General features: G+C 35.0%; 1 protein-coding gene across 2 annotated transcripts in view; it reads left to right on the forward strand.

Annotated features, from left to right (window-relative positions):
• The window catches only part of NCAPG (non-SMC condensin I complex subunit G), a 29,115-nt gene extending 7,867 nt beyond the window's left edge, over positions 1-21,248 (forward strand). The window contains exons 6-21 of one of the 2 annotated variants that reach the window (XM_054065003.1): positions 1,040-1,232; positions 3,472-3,621; positions 5,930-6,070; positions 6,988-7,111; positions 8,462-8,551; positions 8,713-8,892; positions 9,375-9,485; positions 10,624-10,743; positions 12,290-12,523; positions 12,844-13,025; positions 15,792-15,966; positions 16,387-16,548; positions 17,388-17,559; positions 19,562-19,654; positions 19,997-20,078; positions 20,901-21,244. In XM_054065003.1, the coding sequence (XP_053920978.1) occupies positions 1,040-1,232; positions 3,472-3,621; positions 5,930-6,070; positions 6,988-7,111; positions 8,462-8,551; positions 8,713-8,892; positions 9,375-9,485; positions 10,624-10,743; positions 12,290-12,523; positions 12,844-13,025; positions 15,792-15,966; positions 16,387-16,548; positions 17,388-17,559; positions 19,562-19,654; positions 19,997-20,078; positions 20,901-21,027 (2,336 nt within the window). In that variant the 3' untranslated portion in view covers positions 21,028-21,244. Of the gene's footprint in view, positions 1-1,039; positions 1,233-3,471; positions 3,622-5,929; positions 6,071-6,987; positions 7,112-8,461; positions 8,552-8,712; positions 8,893-9,374; positions 9,486-10,623; positions 10,744-12,289; positions 12,524-12,843; positions 13,026-15,791; positions 15,967-16,386; positions 16,549-17,387; positions 17,560-19,561; positions 19,655-19,996; positions 20,079-20,900 lie in introns of both variants that reach the window. The other variant, XM_054065002.1, reaches the window with a different exon arrangement.
• Positions 21,249-23,145: the final 1,897 nt, after the last annotated feature.

A 23,145-nucleotide genomic window follows, 5' to 3' on the forward strand; every position in this document is an offset into this window, starting at 1 on the left:
TCAAGGTTACTAGGCTGAAATTTGGAGTTGTTTTTTCTATACTGGCTTCAGAACAAGGGTGAATAATTAAACAAGTCTTGGAAGACTAGGTCTATATTCTGCTTAGTTCTACTTTTCAGAGTGCATTCACCTGTCAATTCTCCACCCATTCTCCTTCATTCTACTAAAGTCTACTAGTTTGTGCTTTTCACCTTCTTGGAGAGGTTTCTCATTCTTAGGACCTTAATTAAGCTCCTTCCTTTTTACAGCTCTTTTTAAACTCTTGACTCAAATGGTGTCTTTATTTTCGTAAATTACACATAAGAGGAAGGATGAATGTTGTCAATGTGTGTGGACTTCCTTTCCTTTATATTGGATATTGTTTTCTAAAAGGTCCTAGGAGTATACTTGTATCACTCCCTAGTTATGATAGTTTTACTTCCACCAGATTATTAGCCTTTCTTCCCTCCTTAAATTTGTATGTATGTATTAATGCTGTACATACTTTAGATGTTCCCATAAGTACTTTTTTGCTTGATTAAGTAGTACTCCTACTAATCGAGAAACTGTTCATTGTGGCAATGGGGAGGAGAGACTTTAAGTATCTTTGTGTAAGTTTCATAATACAGATGAATAACTGAATTAACACAATAATTCTGTGCGGCAGTTCAGACTAAAGATCTGTACAGTAGTATCCTGCCTCCAAAAGTGGCTAATTACTAAATGCCTGAAACAAAGCAAGTATATAATGATGCTACCCTGGAATATTTCCTATTTTACAGGAGTTTGTGGTTTGTAGATTTTTTGGATTGAGGTGCTGTCTTTAGGTGTAACAATTTTGGATAAAGGCTTTTTTAATTTCCTGTTGGGCCCAAAAGTATGTTGCCTTCAAAATGTAGTACTGCTTCATAGGAGGGTTTTGTTTAGCTGTTGTTTTTTGTGTGTTGTTTTTGGTTTTTTTTTTTTTTTTAAGGTAACGTTAAGTTCAACTTATTTCCAAAAAGCCTTCTACAGGAAAACGATTTATAGGAGTATATTAAACTTTTTTGACCTTTAACAGATGCTGTTAAGGAGGTAATGAAGAAGAAGCTGCTTCAAGCCTGGTTACAGCTGTCTGAAGGGGATGTTTTAGAATTGCTTCATCGACTGGATGTGGAAAATTGCCCAGAAGTGGCCACATCAGCACTAAATGCTGTGTTTTCGTTATCTCCACTTTGTGACTTGGTTCAGAACTGTAAAAACCTTGATGACAGGTATGCAGATCAGTTTTCATTTCTAAAAGATGTATGTTTTATATAAGAATATTAAATTAAAGTTTATATCTAAATGGGGAGCAGAGTAACTGTTATCTGTGATAAAACACTGATATTGTGGTGTAAACCAAGATGTCTCCCTAGTGTTTGTGTCCTGAACTGTTTTGTATTTGCGTTTTCCTTTTTAAAAAAAAAAATCTGTGTTCATCAGCTGAAAATGATTGTCCCAGATAAACAAGAGGAAAAAATGAAAAAGTCTTTGACTTCTTGTTTCTGAACACACCAAAAATCACACTTTTGCATTTTAAGAGGAGTCTGTAAATTAATCAACTAAACAAGCTTTTCTATGCGTGAAAATTTAGAGTATAATCTATTTCCTGTACTTTCTGCACAGCTTACAATAAAGGCAACGCTCTAGTTTACCTCCACAATATCACTGCCTCTTCTCTTTTAACCTGTAGTACTGGAAAGCTCCTTTTCTACCATTCCTCCTCCTTGTCCCTAATGCTTCTGGCCTGTCTTACATGTTTCCTATTCCTCTTTGGCTTCCATCTCCTTTTCACTGAGCTAGAGGCAGCACAATTTGGCGCTGGTTCAGTTATCCATAACGTATTTGGAGAATCGATCAGAATGGTATCTCTGGGTTTGTATTTCAGCCTTCTTTTGGAAGTATTTTACTCCTATTGACAGAAGTTGTTATTTTAGGGTCTTCTTTTTCTATGTTAATGTTTGTTAGAACGTGACCAAGAGAGTTCCTAAGTTATGAAGAAGATAGTGTGATCAATGTTAGAATTCGTAAAGCAAAAATGAAGGGGATAAGAAAACAAGAAATGAGAAGTTTTAGGAAGTTGCTGAGGGAGACAAAAACATGTGAGAAGCAGCTCAAGTTAATTGAAGGAACCAGAGTGAAGTGATTATTAACAGTGATAGGAGTCTAATCTCAGATGATAAACTTAAATGAAAAATTATCACTGATTAAAAAGTGATAAAATCTTAGTATGTGTTTTGAGGGAAAATGTGTAATGTTATCATTTGAAGTGTCTTGCGTTGTAGTAGTAGCTTGTGACAGATGTTTTGAAATCAGTAGATGCTACATGCCTTGCACTCCAAAGCTATAAGTGTGGGCCTGTCTGGCTTTAAAAAGCACCAATAATGCTAAACTAACTTTCTTACAACCTCTGAAAATGTTCCAATATCTAAAAAGATTCAAAAGAAAAAAATTTATAGATATGGGCTTGTCAGTCTGACTAATGACATTTTGAGCAGCGATTGAAATTATTCAGTTCTTAATGAGTTTTTTTGATTTATGGAAGATATTAGGCTTGTTCTTGTGTTCTGGAGCTTGAGTGATGTAGTATGCATTTGATAAATGCTTAGGTTTTGAAGTCTATGATTTCTGTTTGTTAAATATACTCTTATTTAAAGACTTGCCAGATTAATAGGAAGCTATTGAATTATGTTTTTTTTTTAATCTACATGTTGCTGAGGGTTTAGTTTCATTTTTGAGTGGGTGTGTGTGAGAGAGAGAGACCTAAAAGAAGAAAATGTTATTAATAGTTTTGCAAATAAAATGGGGTTAATGGGAGTGAAGAGTACTATTGACAGGGATACTCCATCTTTTCTATTTTGAGGTAGAATTAATGCACAATGTAATGTTCTGCTTCTGAAAGCAAAGATTATGTACCATGCTTAGCATGGAAAAGACTCCGGTTATAAAAAGGGGTGGGAATCCTTTGACTGGTAAATGGGAGTATGAGCTTGCAGAGTTGTTGAGAAGTAGTTCTATTACTTTTTGCATTTGGCATATTTGCTACTCAAATACTCTGTGAAAGTCTTGTAGTAAGTATGGAAGAAATAATTCATAAACAGATGTTGAAAAATAATTTAATGCAGTTGTTTCATTTCTGCAGATAAATGAAGTTCAGTTTTTCAGGCTTGTATGGTGATAATGTTTCATAGAGTTAATGTACTTGGGTGTTTGCTCTAGGAGATCTGAAGGAGCAAAATCTTTCTGCAAACTGATATAAACAGCCTTGATTTAGAATACTGAACAGTGTAATGTAGTGAGAAGCTCAGGGAGCTTAAGAGGAAGTTCTTTTTGTCAGCCTTTAAGTATTTCTGTGGGAAATAACTTTGACAGGATTTTATTTTCATTTTAGGGAATAATCTATTTCTGTGCATTTGTTGTCTTTGACCTTATTTTATTTATCTTTGTATGTATTTGTTTATTTTGGTTTAGAAAACTGATTCCACTGGAAGACTTAACACCTGAGAATGTGTTATATTGGAGATGTCTTTGTGAGTATCTAAAATCAAAAGGTGAAGAAGGTGAAGATTTACTAGAACAGTTGTTGCCAGAACCAGCTAAATATGCAGATTATTTATTAAGGTACATTGCATTTAAAAATAAATCTTTTGCCACTGAAATAGATTTTTTTTTTTTTTTTTTTTAAATAGAAAAGATTTCTTTTATTCAACTGTTAAGGTTTCCTCCACCGGCAAAGTTGTGCTTAAACAGTCTTTTTTTTTTTTTTTAAACTTTAGACTTTTGAGAGATTTACTACTTTTAACAAAAAAATGTAAAAAACAAAGTATAGCTTGAAAAGAATTTTTAGGATGTCCTTTCTCATGAATGATCAGCAAGGTAGACTGCTAGATTAATACCATAGAATTTGTCCTGTAATATGCAGCTATCCTCTGTCCATCCATTATTATGTAGGTTGCTGTGTGTTTGCAAAGAACTTGCAGAGAGAGGTTTTTTTGGAGCTTGCAGAAATGGATACGTTTTTCATTGTTGTAATTTGTGAAAATGGAGTAGAATTTGGCTGCTGTTCCTAAGAGAAGTGGCTTTGAAACTGAAAGTTCATTCTCTTCTTCTTCCCCTTCTCAGGCAGGCATGCTTCCCAAAAACTTATGTTTGAAGGCAGTGGCAGAACTGCCAAATGCGCCAATTACAGACTATGTAATGGGAGGGAAAAATGTTTTGTTAAGTCAATTGTTTTACCAAAGTGAAGAAAGGAAGGTTTTTGGTTTTTTTTGTCTCAGTGGGTCACTTCAGTCTTAATGTAAAATCTGGACAGAATTTGTTTGTGAGCATGGAGAATGCTGAGAAATCTTAACTGAGCCATTGGACTTGTAAAATGTAGAGTGAAGCTTCCTGAAATGATTATAAATCAGATTTGCTGAAAAATGTATTGCTTTGATAGATGTTTCAATTAAAAATTGGAATACTCTTTCTCGCTCCAGTGGGTATAGTGTGGTAGTAGTACTTACAGAGGTCATTGCCACTTTTTAATATGGAACATGCTAACTTATTTCAGAAACATTTAATAAATGAATTATCTGTGCTCATTAATTTCAAAATGTGGATCCAGTCTGGTGGCTGTAAATTTATTCATTCATAATTCATTTAAGAGTCTATAAAACACTTGTTCTCAAAAAAAAGTGGGCTTTTTTTCATTCTGGTCTTACTCGGAATGCCTTCAATTATCTTGCCTTTCAGGAGGAGGCTGAGTGAGATTAGATTTGCTGATACTAGTTTGTAGTAATTGTGAACTGTTAAGCTATTCATTGATGAGCTGTGCCACCAGTTGTTTCAAGTAAGGTTTGCAGTTGCACAACTTAAGTTTTTATTTGCACTGTGAGAGGGTCAGGTAAGAACAAGAAACTGCAGGTCATGGCTACTTAAGAAAAAATGCAGGGCTATAAGCTTAGGTTGGATATTTCACTGTTACCTGGTGCAGGTAGTATTGTTAAATGATCAGAAACAGCTGCCGGTGATACAGTAATTTCAGGTGTTCTTAAATAGTAGCTACACACAAAGTTTTTGTTTTAACTTTGAAGAAATTTTTAAAGTTTGCTGAATTTAATGAGCTTTTGCTGAAAAGCATCTGCAAAGTTGTGGTTAAAAAGAAGCATCTTTTTCACAGCTCATATCAGTATTTGAATCTTATGTATTACATTATATTCAGTATTGAACTTTGTACATGATAGGTTTCACTCCAGATTTTCTGAACATGCATGCTGTCCATGCTGGATAAAATTTTGAAAAAAGAACAGTAACTAGCAAAATAAGGAATTATAACAACCAGACTACACTTTCCATGCTATGTGTCTGAGTGTGTTTGACAACAGATTGTTGTTCTGTGAGACCGTACTTGATCAGACAAAGAACTTTTAAGTTCACTACACACTGTAGTGATTTTTCTCATATTTTGTCTTGTAAGCAACATAACACTTCTGAACATGTAGAAGAATAGATAATACCTAATATGCGAAAAAATACTAGTCGTACATATGAAGAATGGTACATGTGTGCATTTATTCTTAAGATGTCTTTATGCAGGGATGCAGAACTGAAATCACATGAACAAGCATAACTTGACAGTTTCTGTTTCTTACTGTTTTGCTTTCTCAAACAAGGGATTTTTTAAATTTTTTTTTTTTAACTGTACAATATTTGGTATAAATCACTTCCTGGGAATATTAATCTATGAAAAGGAGAACACAAACTTTTATATTCAGGTTTGTAACTGAAGTAACTACCCGTTTAAACAGGACAGGAAAATGGCAGGGATTTGGGTTTGTTGTGGGTGTGGGCATTTTTTCTGAGTGGCATGGGTGTTTTTTTGTGGTGCGCTTTTCTGCTTTTGAGCAATGATTCTGAATGCAATTATACCTGTTTTATTTGGATTCAGTTACCTTCAAAATATGCCAGTTCTTAAAGAAGAACAAAGAGAAGACTTTGCTTGTTTTGAAAACCTGATGACAAAAGAATTTATAGGCCAGCAACTGATTCTTATTGTAAACTGCATGGATATCACAGAAGAGGGAGGAAGGTAAATTCACACTTAAAATCTGTGTTATTAGACTTATGGCACTCAGGCCTGCTGACAGGCATAGTATTAGGGAAATAACCTCATCAAACAGACAAAATACAATTCTCATGCTAGCTGGAAACAAAGACATGATCTCTTTAATGGAAACGTTCCCTAAAGTGTGCCATATATAGTCTGCTTACTTTTATAGAAAAATGAGTTTTAATGCAGATACAACAATGTTTAGGGAGAACAAATTGCTAAGTGGATTTCTTTTTAGCAGATGACTTGTATTAAGTAGCCTGTGTATTTAATATGTTTTTAAGCCTAGTCTGCTAAGGCCTAGAAATTTAGATGCCAATCTTTAGATGCCATGTCTTAGATGCCCAGCTGAATTGGACTAAGTAAGTGATCCCTATAACTGAACAGCCTTTTGATGTGAAGTAAGAAGAGTGAATAAGTCTGTAAGTTCGTATCGTCACAGCCATTGTATAAAAAATTGCTGTTATGATAGTACAAACAGAGCTATAATTTCAAATCCTCGGTGGAATGCATTATATGTAATGCTACCCTGGCAAGGTAGTTTAATTTGTGATTCTTTTTTTTTGTAGTTTCCAGACAGATAATTTCTGTGAAAGCATTTTACGGTGTTCATACTCACTGTTTTCTGCTAGTGCAATGTTTCATTTGATAGAAGTGACACCTAATTAAAAAAGTCATCATTTTCTAATCAAGAGAAATGAGGTAAAATTGGGAAAAGACAAAGACTGTGAAGTGAGAAAATGTGTTCAGTAGTTAAAGTAGCTATAGAGATGTTTCTCATAATGTATTATGAAGTATTCACCACACTAACTCAAAGTGGGTAAAATATTAACTTTTGTTTCTTCCACTTTCTTGAGTAAGTAAACAGATTTTTTTTTTTTTCTTCTTTAATGTAGAAGGCATCTCTTAGTTATTTTACAAAAGATTCTCATTCTACCTGCAACTTCAACAGCCCTTATACCTCTGCTTGTGGAAAGATTACTCAGTATCATTAAGGATGATGACAGAAGGATTCAGATTGTAAGTCATTCCAAAAGTTCATTGTTTTCTAGGTCCTGCTTTGCCGTGTAGGAAATAGCCTTTACGAAGCTTTGAAACAGAAATATCAGGAATTAAAATATTTTTAGTTTGGAAAACCATTTATGTTTTTCTTCACCTTCCTTGCCCCGCATTTTTTTTTCATAGCTACTGTGATTTTTCAAAGATCCTCAGAGTATTTCTAAAGACCTTTAGAGTATTTAGCTGATGTTGTTTTCTTCCAGTTAGGAAAGTAGTGTACTTTTACAGCCTGTTTCACAGTCCTTTGTCATATTAGATCCCAACATTTTTGACTAGAACATTCCAAGTGAGGATAGTATACATTTCCATGTTTCAGATTTCTCTTCCCTCCTTTTAGCTGAGATGGATACCAAAAGCCCTTATAAAAAAAACCTATTTTATATAGTACGGCCTCTATATATGGCATAATTATTTAAACTCTACTCCTGACAAATGGACTTCTGGTTTTGCTCAAGTATTTTAAATGAACTCTGGACTTAAGGACAGAGAACAGTTTTGGAAAATCTCAATCAAATGGGTAAACCTAGGATATAAGTTTGTTACACAATTATGATGGAAGAATTATAGTAATCTTAGCATTATACTGCAATAGTAATAGTAAACAGGTGCATTTTTTTTATCGATTCAATACATTCTATTGAGATGGGTACAGCTTTAGGGGAAGCTGGAGTTAAACTGAGGTGATATGTTACAAGATAAATCAAATTGAGACTATCCTGTCTCAATCAGTTGTTTCCTCATGTTTCATCTAATTTTTTAATCAACATAATGGGTCTGAATTCAAAGAAAACTGCTAACCAACTGAAAAACTCTCAGCCTAGTTCTGCTTCTAGTTCTATGTATATATGTTTTATGATTTGTCTTGAAATTAAATTTCTTAGCTGACTTCTTATACTACTTACGGTGATTTATAGGCCTTTAAATGATAGTGTTCTTAGATGTATTTTGATTGGAGTAGTAACAGATGAAAAAACCTTACTTTCATTGCCTGTAATTCTTTTCAAAGCATGTGTTCAGCACTAGAGGAGGTAGTCTAACCATGAATGTTTAGTGTTTTCCACCATTTAGCTACGTAAACAAGAAAGCAGTATATCAATGAATAACTAAAGCAGTTTTTATGCCAACAGTTCACAGGGACTATGTGTTGTCAAGTTGAGGATTTATTTACAGTGAATTAGCTCTTAAGGAAAATTGCACAGGTGTTCAATACTTTTTCAGAAGGATGGTATTTTACATTTGAAAAAGTGAAATACTTAGTATCTGATATCTGAGCTGAAATTAATGGTGCTCATTTACTGTTTGTAACAATAGATTGCAGAAATTATATCAGAAGTTCGTGAGCCAATTGTTACAGTCGACCAGCCTATTGATGTTGCTGAGATAAGAAAGCAGGAGCTTAAGGTAAGCATATTTCAGTTAACAAGAAAAATATTTTTAAGTATATCCATCTAATAAGAGTTTTGTGCAGTAGTGTATTATTGGCTAGTGTCAATAGTGTGTTGTTGGCTAATACAGTGAAAGTTATGTTTTTACATTAATTTTCTGTTTACTTTGTATTTCAGTTGGCTGAAATAAAAGTGAAACTTTTTGAAGCAAAAGGAGCTTTGGAAGAATGTATTACTCTACAGGATTTTAGTAGAGCATCAGTATTAAAAGAGAAAATAACTGAGTTGGAACAGATTAAAAATGATCTGATAAAAGAAGCGGAGCAACCCGAAATTAAAGAAATGCGTGTGGAGAAGGTCTCTTTCATCTTGTATTCCCAACTGCTGGTCATGTCTTGGTGTTTGCATAGTTTTAAAAGAGAGTGTAGTTTTGTCTTGTATCATCTACGTTTTTTAAATTGACAATGAACATTTATGGTATTAGTATACTTCTTCTGCATAGGTAGAAGCTGATGGTATGCTCTGGCAGAAAATGGGTTGCAGTTAAACTGCTCCTTTGTCTTTTAGTAAGTAAAGAATTCCAAAAAGGTCTTATCTTTGCTGCTTTTACTCTTAACTAACTGAAAACATGAACCTGAATCTCTTTTTGTAATAGTTTATAAACAGATCTTGATTAAGATCTGTTTATAGAATGCAAGATCTGTGATTCTTGCACAACAAATCTGTAGTGGACAGCAGACTCTTATTTGTGTAGGGAAAAAATTATTATTAATGTACCCATTCTCCTTTTTACAGCTATCATTTGTATTAATAACCTTTTTCTCTTGAACCATGTGAAGAATGATCCTGAAACACTGTTGAAGTGTCTGATGATGTGTTACGAGCTTCTGAAGGTCCTGTCCCTTTCTAAAGGAATTGGTCCAACCATAAAGGAAATAATTGAATCTTTGGTATGTAGGAAATAATACTGCTTATGTTATAATAAAAATGGATATGTCATAGCTGGCTCTTAGGTGCTGGCCGAATGGTTTGTGATTATTTGAGCCACTTTGCTCTATCTGTAGTGCTGTGTCTGGTGCTTTTAAGCCTTCTGAGAACCCAGTGTCTTAAAGGTGCAGTCCAGATATGCTGCTCTGAGCACCTGTGTCAAAATTGGTTGTGGCAGACAGGTACTGTAATAAAACAAGAATATGGTAAATATTTGGCACACATGACAGTGTTGGAGAGTGCTGAGTTATCCTGTGACTAGTTTGGTGTTTAGGCATCTGCTTGCTGCCCTTGCTTGTACTTTTATTACTTGGATTATTAAATATAGTGGGCCCACACCTGTTTCTTCAGATGTATAGAAGTATTCTTGGAAATCCTAATTAGCGTTCATGTGTCCCCTGGAAACCCCCCTTTTTTTTTTTTTAATTAGGTCTTTGTTTAATTTTCGTGTTTGTTGTTTATTCCAGTTTGCTTTCTCCAAGATCCTGCTTTTGTTTTGTTGTTCCTGCTGAATTTGCACATATTGCATGATTTTGGATATGTTATTTGTTGTTTAAACTTGAACTCACCAGTAATGCAAAAATATAAAATGACCCTGTGGTGGTGTTCGCCCTGTATCTAGTCTGGCTTTTCTTTTTTGTGTATTTTACAGTAGTCTTCTCAAAACATGAGAACATGAAAGTGGCAGCTGTATTTTGCCACCTGGAACTGGGTATTTTTTCTCTGCAAGAATGCTAATGTCTTTTTGAAGAAATGTTTAGGTTTGTGCCTTTTTAAAAATTATTTCACAATGAGCGATCAACACAGTTTTCTTTTTGTTTGAAAAATATTTACTAAAAACAAACACAAAGCAAAGCACACGTGTGACTTGTCATTATTTTATTGCTGATTTCAAACAGCGAACTCAATCTGCTTCTGTTCGTTTATCTAGATAAACGGAGTTAATAGTAGTTGCAGCTTTCCAATCCTGTATCAAACTAAATTATTTTTAGTTTCAGGGTAAGCAGTTAGTAGTTAGCAGTTAGTAGGGTTTTTTTTGTTTTTGTTTTTTTTTTCAATTTATGTATTTCAACTATAAAGTCTAATATTTATTGTTTCCAGATAGTTCCTGGCATAACTAGCATCCATCCAGCTGTGAGAAATATGGCAGTTCTGTGTTTGGGTTGCTGTGGCCTTCAGAACAAAGAATTTGCCCGACAACAACTTGCATTGCTGTTACAGGTAAAACGTCTGATGGGAAGTGGAACGATGGTCTGTGTGACTGGGTAAATAAAACTAGTCCTGTATCTATAACAAGCTGTTCTACATAGTTATGTTATTTTGAGAACCAGTGATTCCTGATTTCCTAAAGATCTGGAGAGTTTGATTTCATGTAGACTCTTCTGAGGTCTAATAATAATCAAGTGTATAGTTTATCTTGGTAGTAGCATGCCCTTCCTTCGTAAGGTTACCTGTGTCTTGAAAGTTGGTAGGAATTATTTTATTTGTAAGGTCTGACTTTCTTTTCCAGATATGGATGAAATTGTTCAGGTATTCATATTACTAGTGCAGAAAAGAGAAGCTGTATGATCCTGTAAGCCTTCCTTGAGAAACTAAACTAAAAATGTGAACATGATTCTTCTTGCTTTTCTGTTACAGACTTGCCTGTGATCTTGGGTATCTGATTTAATTTTTGAATTATTAATTTTATATGGATTAAGTAAGAGTTGTTATTTAGAGGATAAAGCGGTGTTAAACCCAATGAACAATAGCATGGCCAGACATCTATGAATACAGAACATGTTGGGTGCTGTAATATCTGCATCCTCCACCTTTTACATCCATATTCTGATGCTGAGCTAATTATGTAAAAGCTGACACTATTGTTAACTCTTCAGACCCTGGCTTTGAGAGAACTGTAGTGGCTGTTTTCCTTTATTAATGTGCTCATGTACACGCTCAAGAGAACTGACAGCAGGCATTGAGATGATACGCTTGATTTGGACAAGGTGATAGAGCTGTCAATCACCATAGCAGAACAACTACAGGTTCCTAAAATGTTAACAAATTGTATTGTTTTTAATGTGCCCTTAAGTATGTCTCATGAAAAATAGATTTGTTTAGGGAGGATTTAAGTTGTTTTAGCAGCTTAGAGTTCAAGCATAAGCAATTAATTTCTGCAGGTACTAAAGGCCATATTCTTTGTGTAGGCTGCCATCAAAACCAAGGTGCTGGGCTAAACCCATCTAGATTCTCTAGGCTAACCCCCTATGGTTTTATTTGAATGTTAATTTTAACTATAATTCATACAGTAACCTATGCAACTTTAACTGTTATTACTGTCCTGCTCCCTGATGTCTTTTTACTTACTGTTTATTTTAATTAAGCTATGCAGTGTTTTGGAGCAGGGATTGTCTTTTATGTTTTCCTCTGTAGTGCCTGGCACTAAGGAGCTGCTATAGGCAAATCAACTTTCTATTTTTGCTATGTCTTTTAGAAGTTGAACAATAAAATTACATCTCTCACACAGATGCTCACTCCGTGAGTGAAATTCAGTTGATTTTATATAATGGAGATTGTGCAGATGAGTTAATAAATTCTTTCCCAGACTGTATTATGAATTCAGGCATAGTCTCATATCAGGTGTTCCTAAAGTCTGAAATTGTCCTAAGTATTATAAGAAGTTTTCCACTTTAAACAGTCTTATTAAAGCAAAAAATCTTATGCTTAATGTTAACATCAGTGGTCTATTGTGAAGTGACGTATGTATTTTCTTTATTGAACCTAGGTTTTACAAATTGATAATGTAAAAGTAAAGCTCAGTGCTTTACAGGCAATCTTTGACCAACTTATGTTATTTGGGATTGAGCCATTTAAAGCCAGAAGAGGCAATGACCCTCAAAGCGAAGATGCAGACATTAGAACTGAAAATTGTGAGGAACAAAGTGAAACAATAGAGGAAGAAGAGACTGCTACAGTTCACAATCTCTTGCAGCTTCTTTCTGGTTTCTTAGACAGCGAGGTAAGAAATACTATAAAATTTGCCTTTGTTTTAAAATGGTTTCTCCAGGTTTACCATCCCATGCATGTGAACGTTACATGATGTGTAATTGAAATGAATGGTTTAATGTTAAAACAGTTGTCCTAGAAAATGACTGCAACCGCGTCACTAATAGAGACTAGTGTTACTTTTGAGCTAGCTTTTAATTCTGCACTCTGCAGGTGCAAATATGTGAATGTAGAGAATTGATTGGCAAAACAAGGATGTAGATGATTATTATTAATTGTTAATGAAAAATGCTGTGGTTGGTGTGTTGTGTATATGATCAATTCTTTCTTCAGTTTTCAGACCTTAGGACAGTAGCTGCAGAAGGCATAGCCAAACTGATGTTCTCTGGGCGGCTGATTAGTGCCAAGCTTCTTTCTCATCTTGTTTTGATGTGGTATAATCCTGTGACTGAAGAGGATACTCGACTTAGACACTGTTTGGGAGTTTTCTTCCCTTTATTTGCTTATGCAAATAGGTATGTAAACTATTATGTGAAAATATTCATTGGTCTAGGAACTTCAGGAATGTTTTTCCATCTTGCACAAGTAGAAATTGCACAAATGCATGCTAGGTCTAAAGTTCTAGTATGCATCTTATGCATATTACTTCGGACGTACATAATCTCAACCAATGACTAGTTTCAAGACTTTACATGAATTTCCTCTTGCCCCCGTGGCCTTCCATTTTTTTTTTTCTTTGCTAAGCCTATAATTCTTCAAGTAACTGAATAAAAGATAAATTAAAAAAGATGTGCTTTAATTATTTATGCTATTGAGCAGGACAAGTTGACTTTGAAATGTCACTAAGAAGTAGCTAGCAGGAATGCTTAAAAAAAAAATAAATATTTGCACCCAGCAGTTATCAAAGCAGAAGGCTGGTTGGTTATACTTTAAGTTTTGGTTTTGTTTTGTCTTGCTTGTTAACCAAACAATACTCCATTATAAATTCACAGTAGATTCAAAATTTCCCATTTGTTTTGATAGTGGACAAAGGGAGTAGAGAGCTGATGTAAGGAGATAATAGCTTAAATATTAATCCTCATCTCCTTTCACTTGCTCAAAGAAAATATGTTCTCCTTTCACTTGCTCGAAGAAAATATGTTTAACTTACTTGGCAGTTATTGCTAGTGGTTTTAGCCAGCCTGAACTAACTGAGTTTTAATCTACATTTTTATGCCTAAGCTTTAATTTAGGCTATTGATATATTGCCTTATCTGTTTTTTCAAAACAAATCAAGTTAAAGTTTTGTGGCCTATAAATTGCCACATTAAATGGATTAGATCAAAGGGAGTTTGTCTGGAGAGGAAAAATCCCAAACAAATGTGGTTTTTTGCTGTTGTCAGGAGAAGAAAAAAAAAGAAATAAGAAAAATACAAAAATACCTGGTCTACTCCAGAATGGGGTTTACCTTACTTGAATTCTTTTGAAAATAAGTAATAATCCCCCAAATTGCCTATGCTTCCAATATGTCCAAAATTGCATAATGAATTAAAGTTTTTAACATTGATAATCTCTTACTTGTGAATGTTGTCTTCTGAAGCTGAATCTTTTTTTTTTTTTTGAGTCGAGTGATTGTCCTCCTGTGTGATTCTGTGTATTTCAAAGCAATTTACAAATGAAGCAACTCCTTTTGACACCTCATAGATAATCTTTTTCTTGAAAAGAAAAACATTGTGTATGCTTTATCAAAAATCAGCAAACTTGGAGGAAAAAATCCTAAATATTAGTCTGAGTCTTAGGCTCATTGATTTGGAATCCCTATTTATTTAGGAAATCTCACTAATGTTCTGTTCAAAACATCTCTGTTCTGGATCACAAACAGTTCATCAGGTAATTTTTAAGGGTGAATCATGGAGTGATTTTTGTTACCAATACTGTGCTTTCAGAAGTAAATTATTATTTACTATGTGTAGTTCAGAAGTGTCTGCAAAGTTGCCATTCAGAAAGGAAAACTCAGATAATGAATGAGATTTGGCTGAGGTTCATACCTAATTTTAGTACTGATCGCTTGCTAAATTTTAAAATTCCATTTGTTTTCTGGATGTTGCTGTGTTAACCTCCTCATCTGACGACAAATATGATCACGAGGCTTACAGTTTTGAAATAAATTATTTGAACTCTATGTGAGGAAATAAACGTTCATGCTGAGTTCTTTAAATATTCTGTCATGCCAATAGAGTGGCATGGCATGTTAATAACAGGGACAGGATCCTGTAACCAGTGAGTGGTTGGAATGCTTTCTGAAGAGTAATAAGCTCTCTGGTTTAACAGGAGAAAGTTCTGCCTTATGCCTGTATGCTACTAGACTTTTTATTTATTTATTTATTTTAAATTTACAGGAAATAATTTGAATGATATTTCAGTTAGGCTTGGGCCAATCTAAAGCCTTAAGGCTGCTCATAAGGAGAGCTTTTGCTTCTGTTCTGTCTTGCCCCATTTTTAGTGCTTAAAAGGACTTTTGGTCAGCTGATTTGGCTCAATAATACAGTAGCAAACAATCTTTTTTTTTTTTTTTTTTTTTACGTTATTTACTTTCTTAGTTTTCGCCTGTAGCTATTGGGCTCAAATATGAGGTTAACAAGTATTGGAAACAAAAAAGTCTTCACTTCACTAGCTATTACCTCAAAGTACTTTCTACTTTCTGCACCTTACCTTTAAATAGTATTGACCTGTTCTGTGGAACTATACTTTTGGACAACTTGCTGCAGAACCAAGTGCAGGCTTCTTGGCAGGAGTTATTAACTCTTCTGAGAAAAGAAAGCTGAAGCGTTTCTTCAAAAAATCTTGTTAATCAGTGCATTTTTTTTGCCAGGCTTCCTTGCTCTCTTACACAATGAGAAGTAGCCCCAAAGAAAAATGGTAGTTGGAAGGAAGAATGAGCAGAAGACAGATTAATCTAAGTAAAAGATTTGGAGAAATGTATTTCTATGCCCTAAGAAAGAGTAGATATCAGTGCAGTTTTCGGCAGTAAGGATGAACTTTCAAACGGTGCATAGGCAGGAAGTGTTACTTAAAACTTACTTAAAATACTACGTGCTAAAACCCAAAAGAAGTTAGTTCTGTGAAGTAGTTTTGATGTCTTGATCCTATTGGCTGTCTATACCAAAGTGGCTGCTCCCACTTTGCTTTAGTTGATGTATTGTAATGAATCTGAACTTGCATCATGGAAGAGGAAATGTAGGAGTGAATTAAGGTTTAATTTTGTCTCATTATGCTGCTAACGTTTGATTCAATTTAAACAGGTCTAACCAGGAATCCTTTGAAGAAGCTTATCTCCCAACTCTACGAACGCTGTTAAATGCTCCTGCAACTTCACCTTTGGCTGAAATAGATATCGGTAATGTTTCTGAACTGTTAGTGGACTTGACCAGACCAAGTGGACTGCAACCTCAGTCTGAAAAGTCTCAGGACTACCAGGTATGGTGTGTTAAACTTGACAAAATCAATATTTGTGTCTAGAGATTAAGAACTGATCCCCTTTGCTTACTGCTTGCTGTCTGGGCATCTCTTGAGATTCCTAGTGTCAGAAGCTGGATTGAATGAGTGAGTCACCAGGGAATGAAATCTTTAAACTTAACCTTCTCTCACTGCCTAGTCCCCATTTTCCCCCTCCCTCTTCAATTAGAAAGCGCTAGCTGATCTTTCACTCTGCCTAACTGTCTACATTTGGAAAAGTATTTATAAAATCATTTGGTGTATGTACTCAAAATGCTGCATTTTACGAAAATGTTTACTATGTAAAATCAGTTATTAGCAGCTTAAATCCAGATGATCTGTTGCCGTCTTCTGAGTAGTCCCCAGCAAAATTTCCAGTATTTTATTTTTTTTCCTTTACAGGACTTAACAGTGCATGATAGTTTAGCGATGAAAATTTGCAATGAAATCTTGATGGACCCAACTGCACCAGATGTTCGTATTTACGCAAAAGCTTTAAATTCACTAGAACTTAGTAGTTCTGCCACAGACAATCTCCTGGTTCTGCTCGATGAGATTCTAGAGGTAAGACATAAATAACATGGTTCTTATTTTTTTTAATCATTAGTGATCTAATGTTCTGATACACTTAAGAATTTAGTGCCTTATTTTACTATGACAGAGTGACTGGAATTTCTATTTAAACCAGTCTTTGAAAATTAATTTTAGATGAGTACTTTACAAAAATCTGAGCTGATATCATGTATAATTTACATATTTCAGATACCATAGACAGTAAAAGCAGCATGAAATAGGGTGCCCAACTTGATACATTTCAGTATAGTAAGTTCCTTTGATAACTGTGGTGTAGTTTATTTTTCAATGCTAAAATAAAATTAATATTAGATCTTACAGTTTGTATGGCTTACCATTAGTTAATTATTAACTGAAATTTTATGCCTAAACTTATGACTTAAGATTATTAGGCAACATGAAAAGGGTGCTTGATTTAAGATGAAGTGTGAAGGGATTACAAGAGTGATGTGAAAGTTGTTACATTGATGGTTTTAATATGGAAAAAAATAAAATTTGGGAGTGTGACAGAGGAAAACAGTGGTATACAGAAATGTTGAAACAAATGCTGGTCCGTGATGGGCATTTCATCCAGGGGTAGTTGTGCTCCATGACTCAGCTGGAAAGGTCCAGTCGCTTTAATTTTCATTTTCTTTTTCAAAAAAGAAATCAAGTATTTGGGGGTTTCAGTGCCTGGTGTTGATGGTTAGAGCTCTTCTCCTTTCAACTTGATCTTTGTGTTACACAAACTACCCTTCCTGCAATAAATTTAACTAAGTGGCTAAATTTAATGGATTAAAGAATTAGTTGTAAAATCAAGTAGCATTTAATATTATATGACTCTTTTCCAGAAAGTGAAAGATAAACTGTGTCAAAGAGCTATTGAGAAACTCAAGATGAACTTGACCAAAGATCCTAACATGGGCAAAGACCGCTCTAAAAGGCCTCAGGAAACAGGCCTCTCTGAAAGGACGCAGGAAACTGACATCCTGTGTCCTGAAAATACTGCTCAAAATGAAGAAGGTAATTTGGGAGAGATGTAGTTTAGTAGTGGATGTGCAACTGAGAGACTTGTTTAGATGTGTATGAAAATTAGTTTTTATTTTCCTCCATTAAATAATCCATTTTTGAAAAAACAAGAAAAGGTAACGTCTAGTAAATATTTGCACTGAAGTATTTTCCTTTTTTTTTATTGCTTTTTGATCAGATTCTGTGTCGTCTTATTTTCCATGTTACTTTAGGTAACCAGTGCTGTATTTTGAGTCTGAAGCTCTGCCCTGCAGCTCTTTTTAACAAAGAGTATTAAAATGGGTGCTTTTTCTGTAGCTGTTTGGCAACTCATGTGCCTGTTAAATACTAGTGCCGACAGCTCATCTATGGAATGTGACTTGCTAACTTGGAGGAAGAAACTTTGTGAGGTTTCTAGACTTTGGAGTTATCTTACCCGTGCTTCCTGCAGAGAGTATTACAGTGGATATCTATAGTGATGACACTGGTCTGTCTGTGTTACAATCTCTTATGTTGGAGCTGTATGTGGTTTTATTGCAATTTAAGAGCTTGAAGTGGAAGTAGCTGGAAGACCTTCCACAGCCTGCAGAGCTTATGCAGCTGCATGTGCCTTAGCAGTGGACATTGTACTGGTGGCACAGAAATTGTAGCATTTTTCAGCAGAAAAGCAATTGGATGATACTCATTGAGGTTCGCTTGCAGCAGTAAAGCAAGGATTTTCACATTTTCATTCAATCTTTCTTTTCATTATTCGTTTATATTTTCTAGTAGCTGATTTCAGGACTTTAATCTGTTGTTTCTGGAAGTGTTGAATACTTCAGTTTTTGTCCAGGTTTAGCACCCCCTGGTCAGGGTAGCCGCTGGATATGGGGCAGCTTTAGTTCTAGTTCCAGTTCCAGCAGGTGTGACCCCTTCACCAACTCTAGGATGGTCTTAATTTTCTTATTCACACTAGGAATAAGTGAGCAATGGCCTCTGCACACCAGCGGCCCATTACCTTGGTGGTAAATACCAGGCTTATCACTTCTAGAGACAACTGCTGTCTGAAAAACAGTGTTGGTAACTTTCAGAAACTGGAGCTACTCAGGCTTCGCTGGAAGGTTAGGGAATTGGTTCTGCTTTAGCCCAAACAAGAACAATTTTTTTTATATACCCTATGTTTATGTATTCAAATGTTTATGGGATGGGAAACTGGAAGTGTGCTTTGGGGAAAATAGTTGTACATGTGATAACACGTTTTGGTATGAATTTCTCATGAAAGAGTAATTTGGAGCACTTTTCAAAAGCAGGCTGTGGGATAAAAGCATCATTACATTCCACTATGCTATCCTCTCCCCAAATACATTTTGGATCATTAAAAATAAAGCAGCATTTACTACTTCTAATTTGTAAATGATAGCTTTGAGGAAAAAGGGCAGCAACAATATTTTTATCTTTCAATTGCTGCAAAGATTTAGGTTTGACTTCAGAAAAAAAAAACTTCCTAGCAATAACAATGGTTGCCAAAGAAAGATATTTCCTAAAATTGTGAGAAATTTTAAGACTCTAGAGTATTTCAGTTGGAAGGGACACAAGGCTGGCCAGTTCAGCACTAACTGAGCTTTGGCCTTTCATGTCTTCTCCCTGCACAGATGAACCACAGCTCTGCCACCTTCCTGTACAGCCTGACTCTGCTTCCAGAGCTCATACCATTTCTTTTTCTTCTTGAGCTCCATAAGGAGTTCTCTATTCAGCCAAGCTTGTCTTCTGCCCGGCTTGCTTGACTTCCAACACAATGGAGGTGGCTAAACAATTGTCAGCAATAGTTTACATGTGATTGGTCTATGTTGGGACAGGCTTATAGCTGAGTGACATTTTAAGCTTCCTTCCAGCCTCTTTATCTTGTTTCTAGTTTAAGGTAAAAATGGAGTTAAAATTGTGTAGCTTTTTAATATAACAGCCAATATTTAAAATACTAGTACTTAAATAAATCAAAAGTTGATTATCTGACTTCTGCACATGCTGTTATTTTTAACAGAAAATAACAAAGATGCTCCTCATACTCCAGTTAGTGAAGTTAAAAGTAAAGCAACTGCAAAATCAAAATCGACGAGAAGCAAAGCTGGCAAAGGTATGCACTAGCCTTTTCTGGATGTAATAGTAGTTCTTTTAGTAGAATAATTTCATACGCTAACTTTTTGTGAGCATACAGATATAAAAACCATTCAGTCTTCATATTCTGTTGTACTTCTTATTTTTATTTGTTAAAGATTAAAGTAGTCTGTTTTGTGGATATTTTTGTACTGTTAGCCTCTCCCAATAACATAGACTTTAAAAGAAACCCAAAACTCCTGTCTGTAGTGACTGCTTATTTATGTTTCAATGCAATATCAAACACTGAAGAAAGATATAAAACTACTTTAAGGAAAGAAATGGTGTTGTGATGTGTAATGAGACTTTTGCTTGTACTTAGGACAACAGAAAGCAGCAGCAGCAGAAGTGAAGTCTGTGAGCAGAACTAAAACTGGTTCAACTGTAAGACGCATTAGTGAAAGGTAAATCCTTTTCCCTCCACCATCAAACCCGTGATGTCTGTTCTAGCAAAGGAATTCAAATGTTTCTCTCCCAAACCTGCAACTTTAATATCCTCTATTCCTCATATACAGCTATATGTTTAAGGAAAAAAACTTTGAGCTGATACTCTTGAAACAACAGCAGATCTGACAGCTTCACACTTTATTATCATTCTAATTAGTATTAATTTTTTAACATACCTTTTGTGCATAAAGTTAAACAGACCTTCTAGCCCACAGAAGTTAGATTTTTGCCTTGCGTTGTCACTCTTCTTCCAATCAATTTCTGCTTTTTTAATAACTGTCATGTGGAGGAATTTTTTTTATTTAAATTTTTCCCCCACTCCACATTGTTGTTGCTCGTTTTTCAGTGAGTCATCGATAAGCTTATAGAAATGATTGATAAATTAATATACACAATGCATTCCTTCCCTTATGATCTCGCAGGATATAAGCTTTAAAATGACATTATCTTTGTAACTTTCAGCTCTTTCTCAAGCGAGTACTCCATGGACTAATTTAAGGTGACCAGGGTCAATTGTTCCTGTTTGCCTGTTTGGTGTGTTTACTTTGATACCGCTTAATATCTTAGAGATTTAATTTATTTTCTAACTGGAAATACTGGTTACCTTTACTGATCCTGGTATATCACTTGGAAAACACGAGTATATTCTTTCTAAAAAATAAAATGTTTATAATTAGTAAGTACGTTTGCTCTTTATGATCATGTTTCAAGTTTGTTAAGATAAAACCTCTTCACTTTGCTTAGTCTTTTTAGCCTTACTTTAAAATATTTTGTTTCAGTGCTGATGAAATTCCAGAATCTGTCCCAATGTCAAGTTCAAGGCCTTCAAGACAAGCCAAAACAGTGGCATTTGAAAAAACAAGAATGCAACTTTTGGGACATTTCAATAGGGAAGCAGACCAGTGAAGACAAGAGGAGAGAAAATGTCCTTGGCTAACGCTGGAAGTTAACATCAGCCTTAAAAAATAAAATTTGTTTTATTGATAGTAACATTTAGCTTTTTTTATATTATGATCATTTATAATTCTAGATATTTCTAGAAACATTTTCTCTTAAATAGACCTTTTTGATTATTTTCCCGATATTAACCCCATCATTAATGTAATAAAAACATTACCCGAACAAAACTTGGGAGATTTTTTTTTTTAATTTTATAGAGAAGAATGGGTTTATCTGCAAATATAATTGCTGTTGGTGGTAAACACTTAATAGTTAAAGCAGTTTTGATATTTATCTGCAAATATAATTGCTGTTGGTGGCAAACACTTAATAGTTAAAGCAATTTTGATATTTAACATTATTCAGAGAATGTTTGACCTGGAGTGGTTGCTTGTGCTGGCAGCAATTTTGAATGCACCTACCTTTGATGCACCTACTTTCTTAATTTATTATTCTGTACATTTGCTGACCTGGTTTTATTGTTCATGTTAACATAAAATAGAGTTAATCTTAATTGTGAATTCTGTTTCCTGCAGATGTGTCCACTTTGCTTCAAATAATGTCAAAATGGTCAAACTGAGTTAGTGACTTTACAAACCTAAGCCTAGAAGTCTGCTAGTGACCCTGACCTCGTCAATAATGTGCTTTTAGAAAAGCATAAAAATATTTGTAGTACAAAATAAGATTCAATAAGTAAAGGAATACTTAAGTACAGAAAGGGTAGAAATGAAATATAAGGTCTGTGTACTGTTGTTTTTTTTTAAAGTGGCATGTGATTGTGATTTCTTTTTACCTTTGTACCTTTTCTTTTGGCATATCTAGAAATAGTCCTGAGTTTAACAGAGTTTTTCAAGAGAAGATTAACTTTGAACTGCATGTAACAAGATTCACTCAAGAAATGCTGTTTTTGTTTTGTAAATATTGTCAGTGGTGTCTTTGTTACAATGTAGGTAACTTCCAAGGCAGAGAATATGGGTGACATTGCTTCACATGTGCATCTCAGCTACTGACGAAGAATGTAGCTTTCTAAGGGACTTTCATTTAAAATAGGTAAATACACTCTATGTGATCTGTGGTAATTCTCAGAAATGGCTTAAGGACACAAGTGCAAAGTAAGTTCCCAAAGTGTAATGCCCAAACTATTATGCTATTTTCAGGCCTGCATATAGAAAAGAGACAGGATTGTGTTGCTTTTCCTCCCTTCCAGTTTTTGTTGGAAACTTGTCAAACTGCAGAATGCCATGACACACTTTTCTGCTGATATTTGCTATTCAGAAGCTTATGTAACTGTGAAGAAATATATATATATTTTTTTTTTAAACAGAATTTTGTAGTGCTGAGCTCCCTCTTTGGATAATTCTTTCCTTCAAATCCCTAACTTGTGTTCTAGTGAGTTTGCATATGTGCAGCCACTTCAGATCAGAGACATGCTCTGTCCCCTTCAGTGCTACCTGAACATAGTTCAGAAGGTTGAAGTACATTTTTCGCAGCTGATTGTTAATCAGAGCTTCCCTTGTGCTTTAAAGTTCAGTTATTTTGTTATTATTTCAGCTATAAGTTCTCTCTCACTCTCATGAATGGTTTGCTCTCCTGCCACTAATACACGTTCAACTGCTGCTAGTCCACTCTTATTTTTGCTTAAAATGAGATTCTAGGAAAAGCAGGAACAATGAAAATTTATAAAGCCTTCTCTGGGAATGCCTTCCGGAATAAATTGAAGACCTTCTTGTTGCTCTGTTGTGTTGTGCCACACGTGCAGGTTCCGTCCCTGCCATCTCTGAGGAAAGCTGTACTGGAAAGATCAGGTTTCCCTGAAGCCTCCTGTCCATCAGTGGATGTCTCTGCTGTGGATATGGTTTCACTGGTGTATGTTAATAGAAAACAGATGCTGACAAACTGGAGTGAGTTCAGTGGAGGCCCCTGAGCTGGTGAGGGGGCTGCAGGGCCTGCCCTGTGGAGAGGGGCTGAGGAAGCTGTGCTAGTTCAGCCTGTGGGTGTTGGAAGGACTCCCGGCTACCTACGAGGAATCTGTTGAGATGGAAGTTGGCTTTGTTGTTGCACATGATGGGAGGACAGAAAAATGTG

Source organism: Cuculus canorus, chromosome 4, assembly GCF_017976375.1.
Source record: "Cuculus canorus isolate bCucCan1 chromosome 4, bCucCan1.pri, whole genome shotgun sequence".
Classification (NCBI taxonomy): Eukaryota; Metazoa; Chordata; class Aves; order Cuculiformes; family Cuculidae; genus Cuculus; species Cuculus canorus.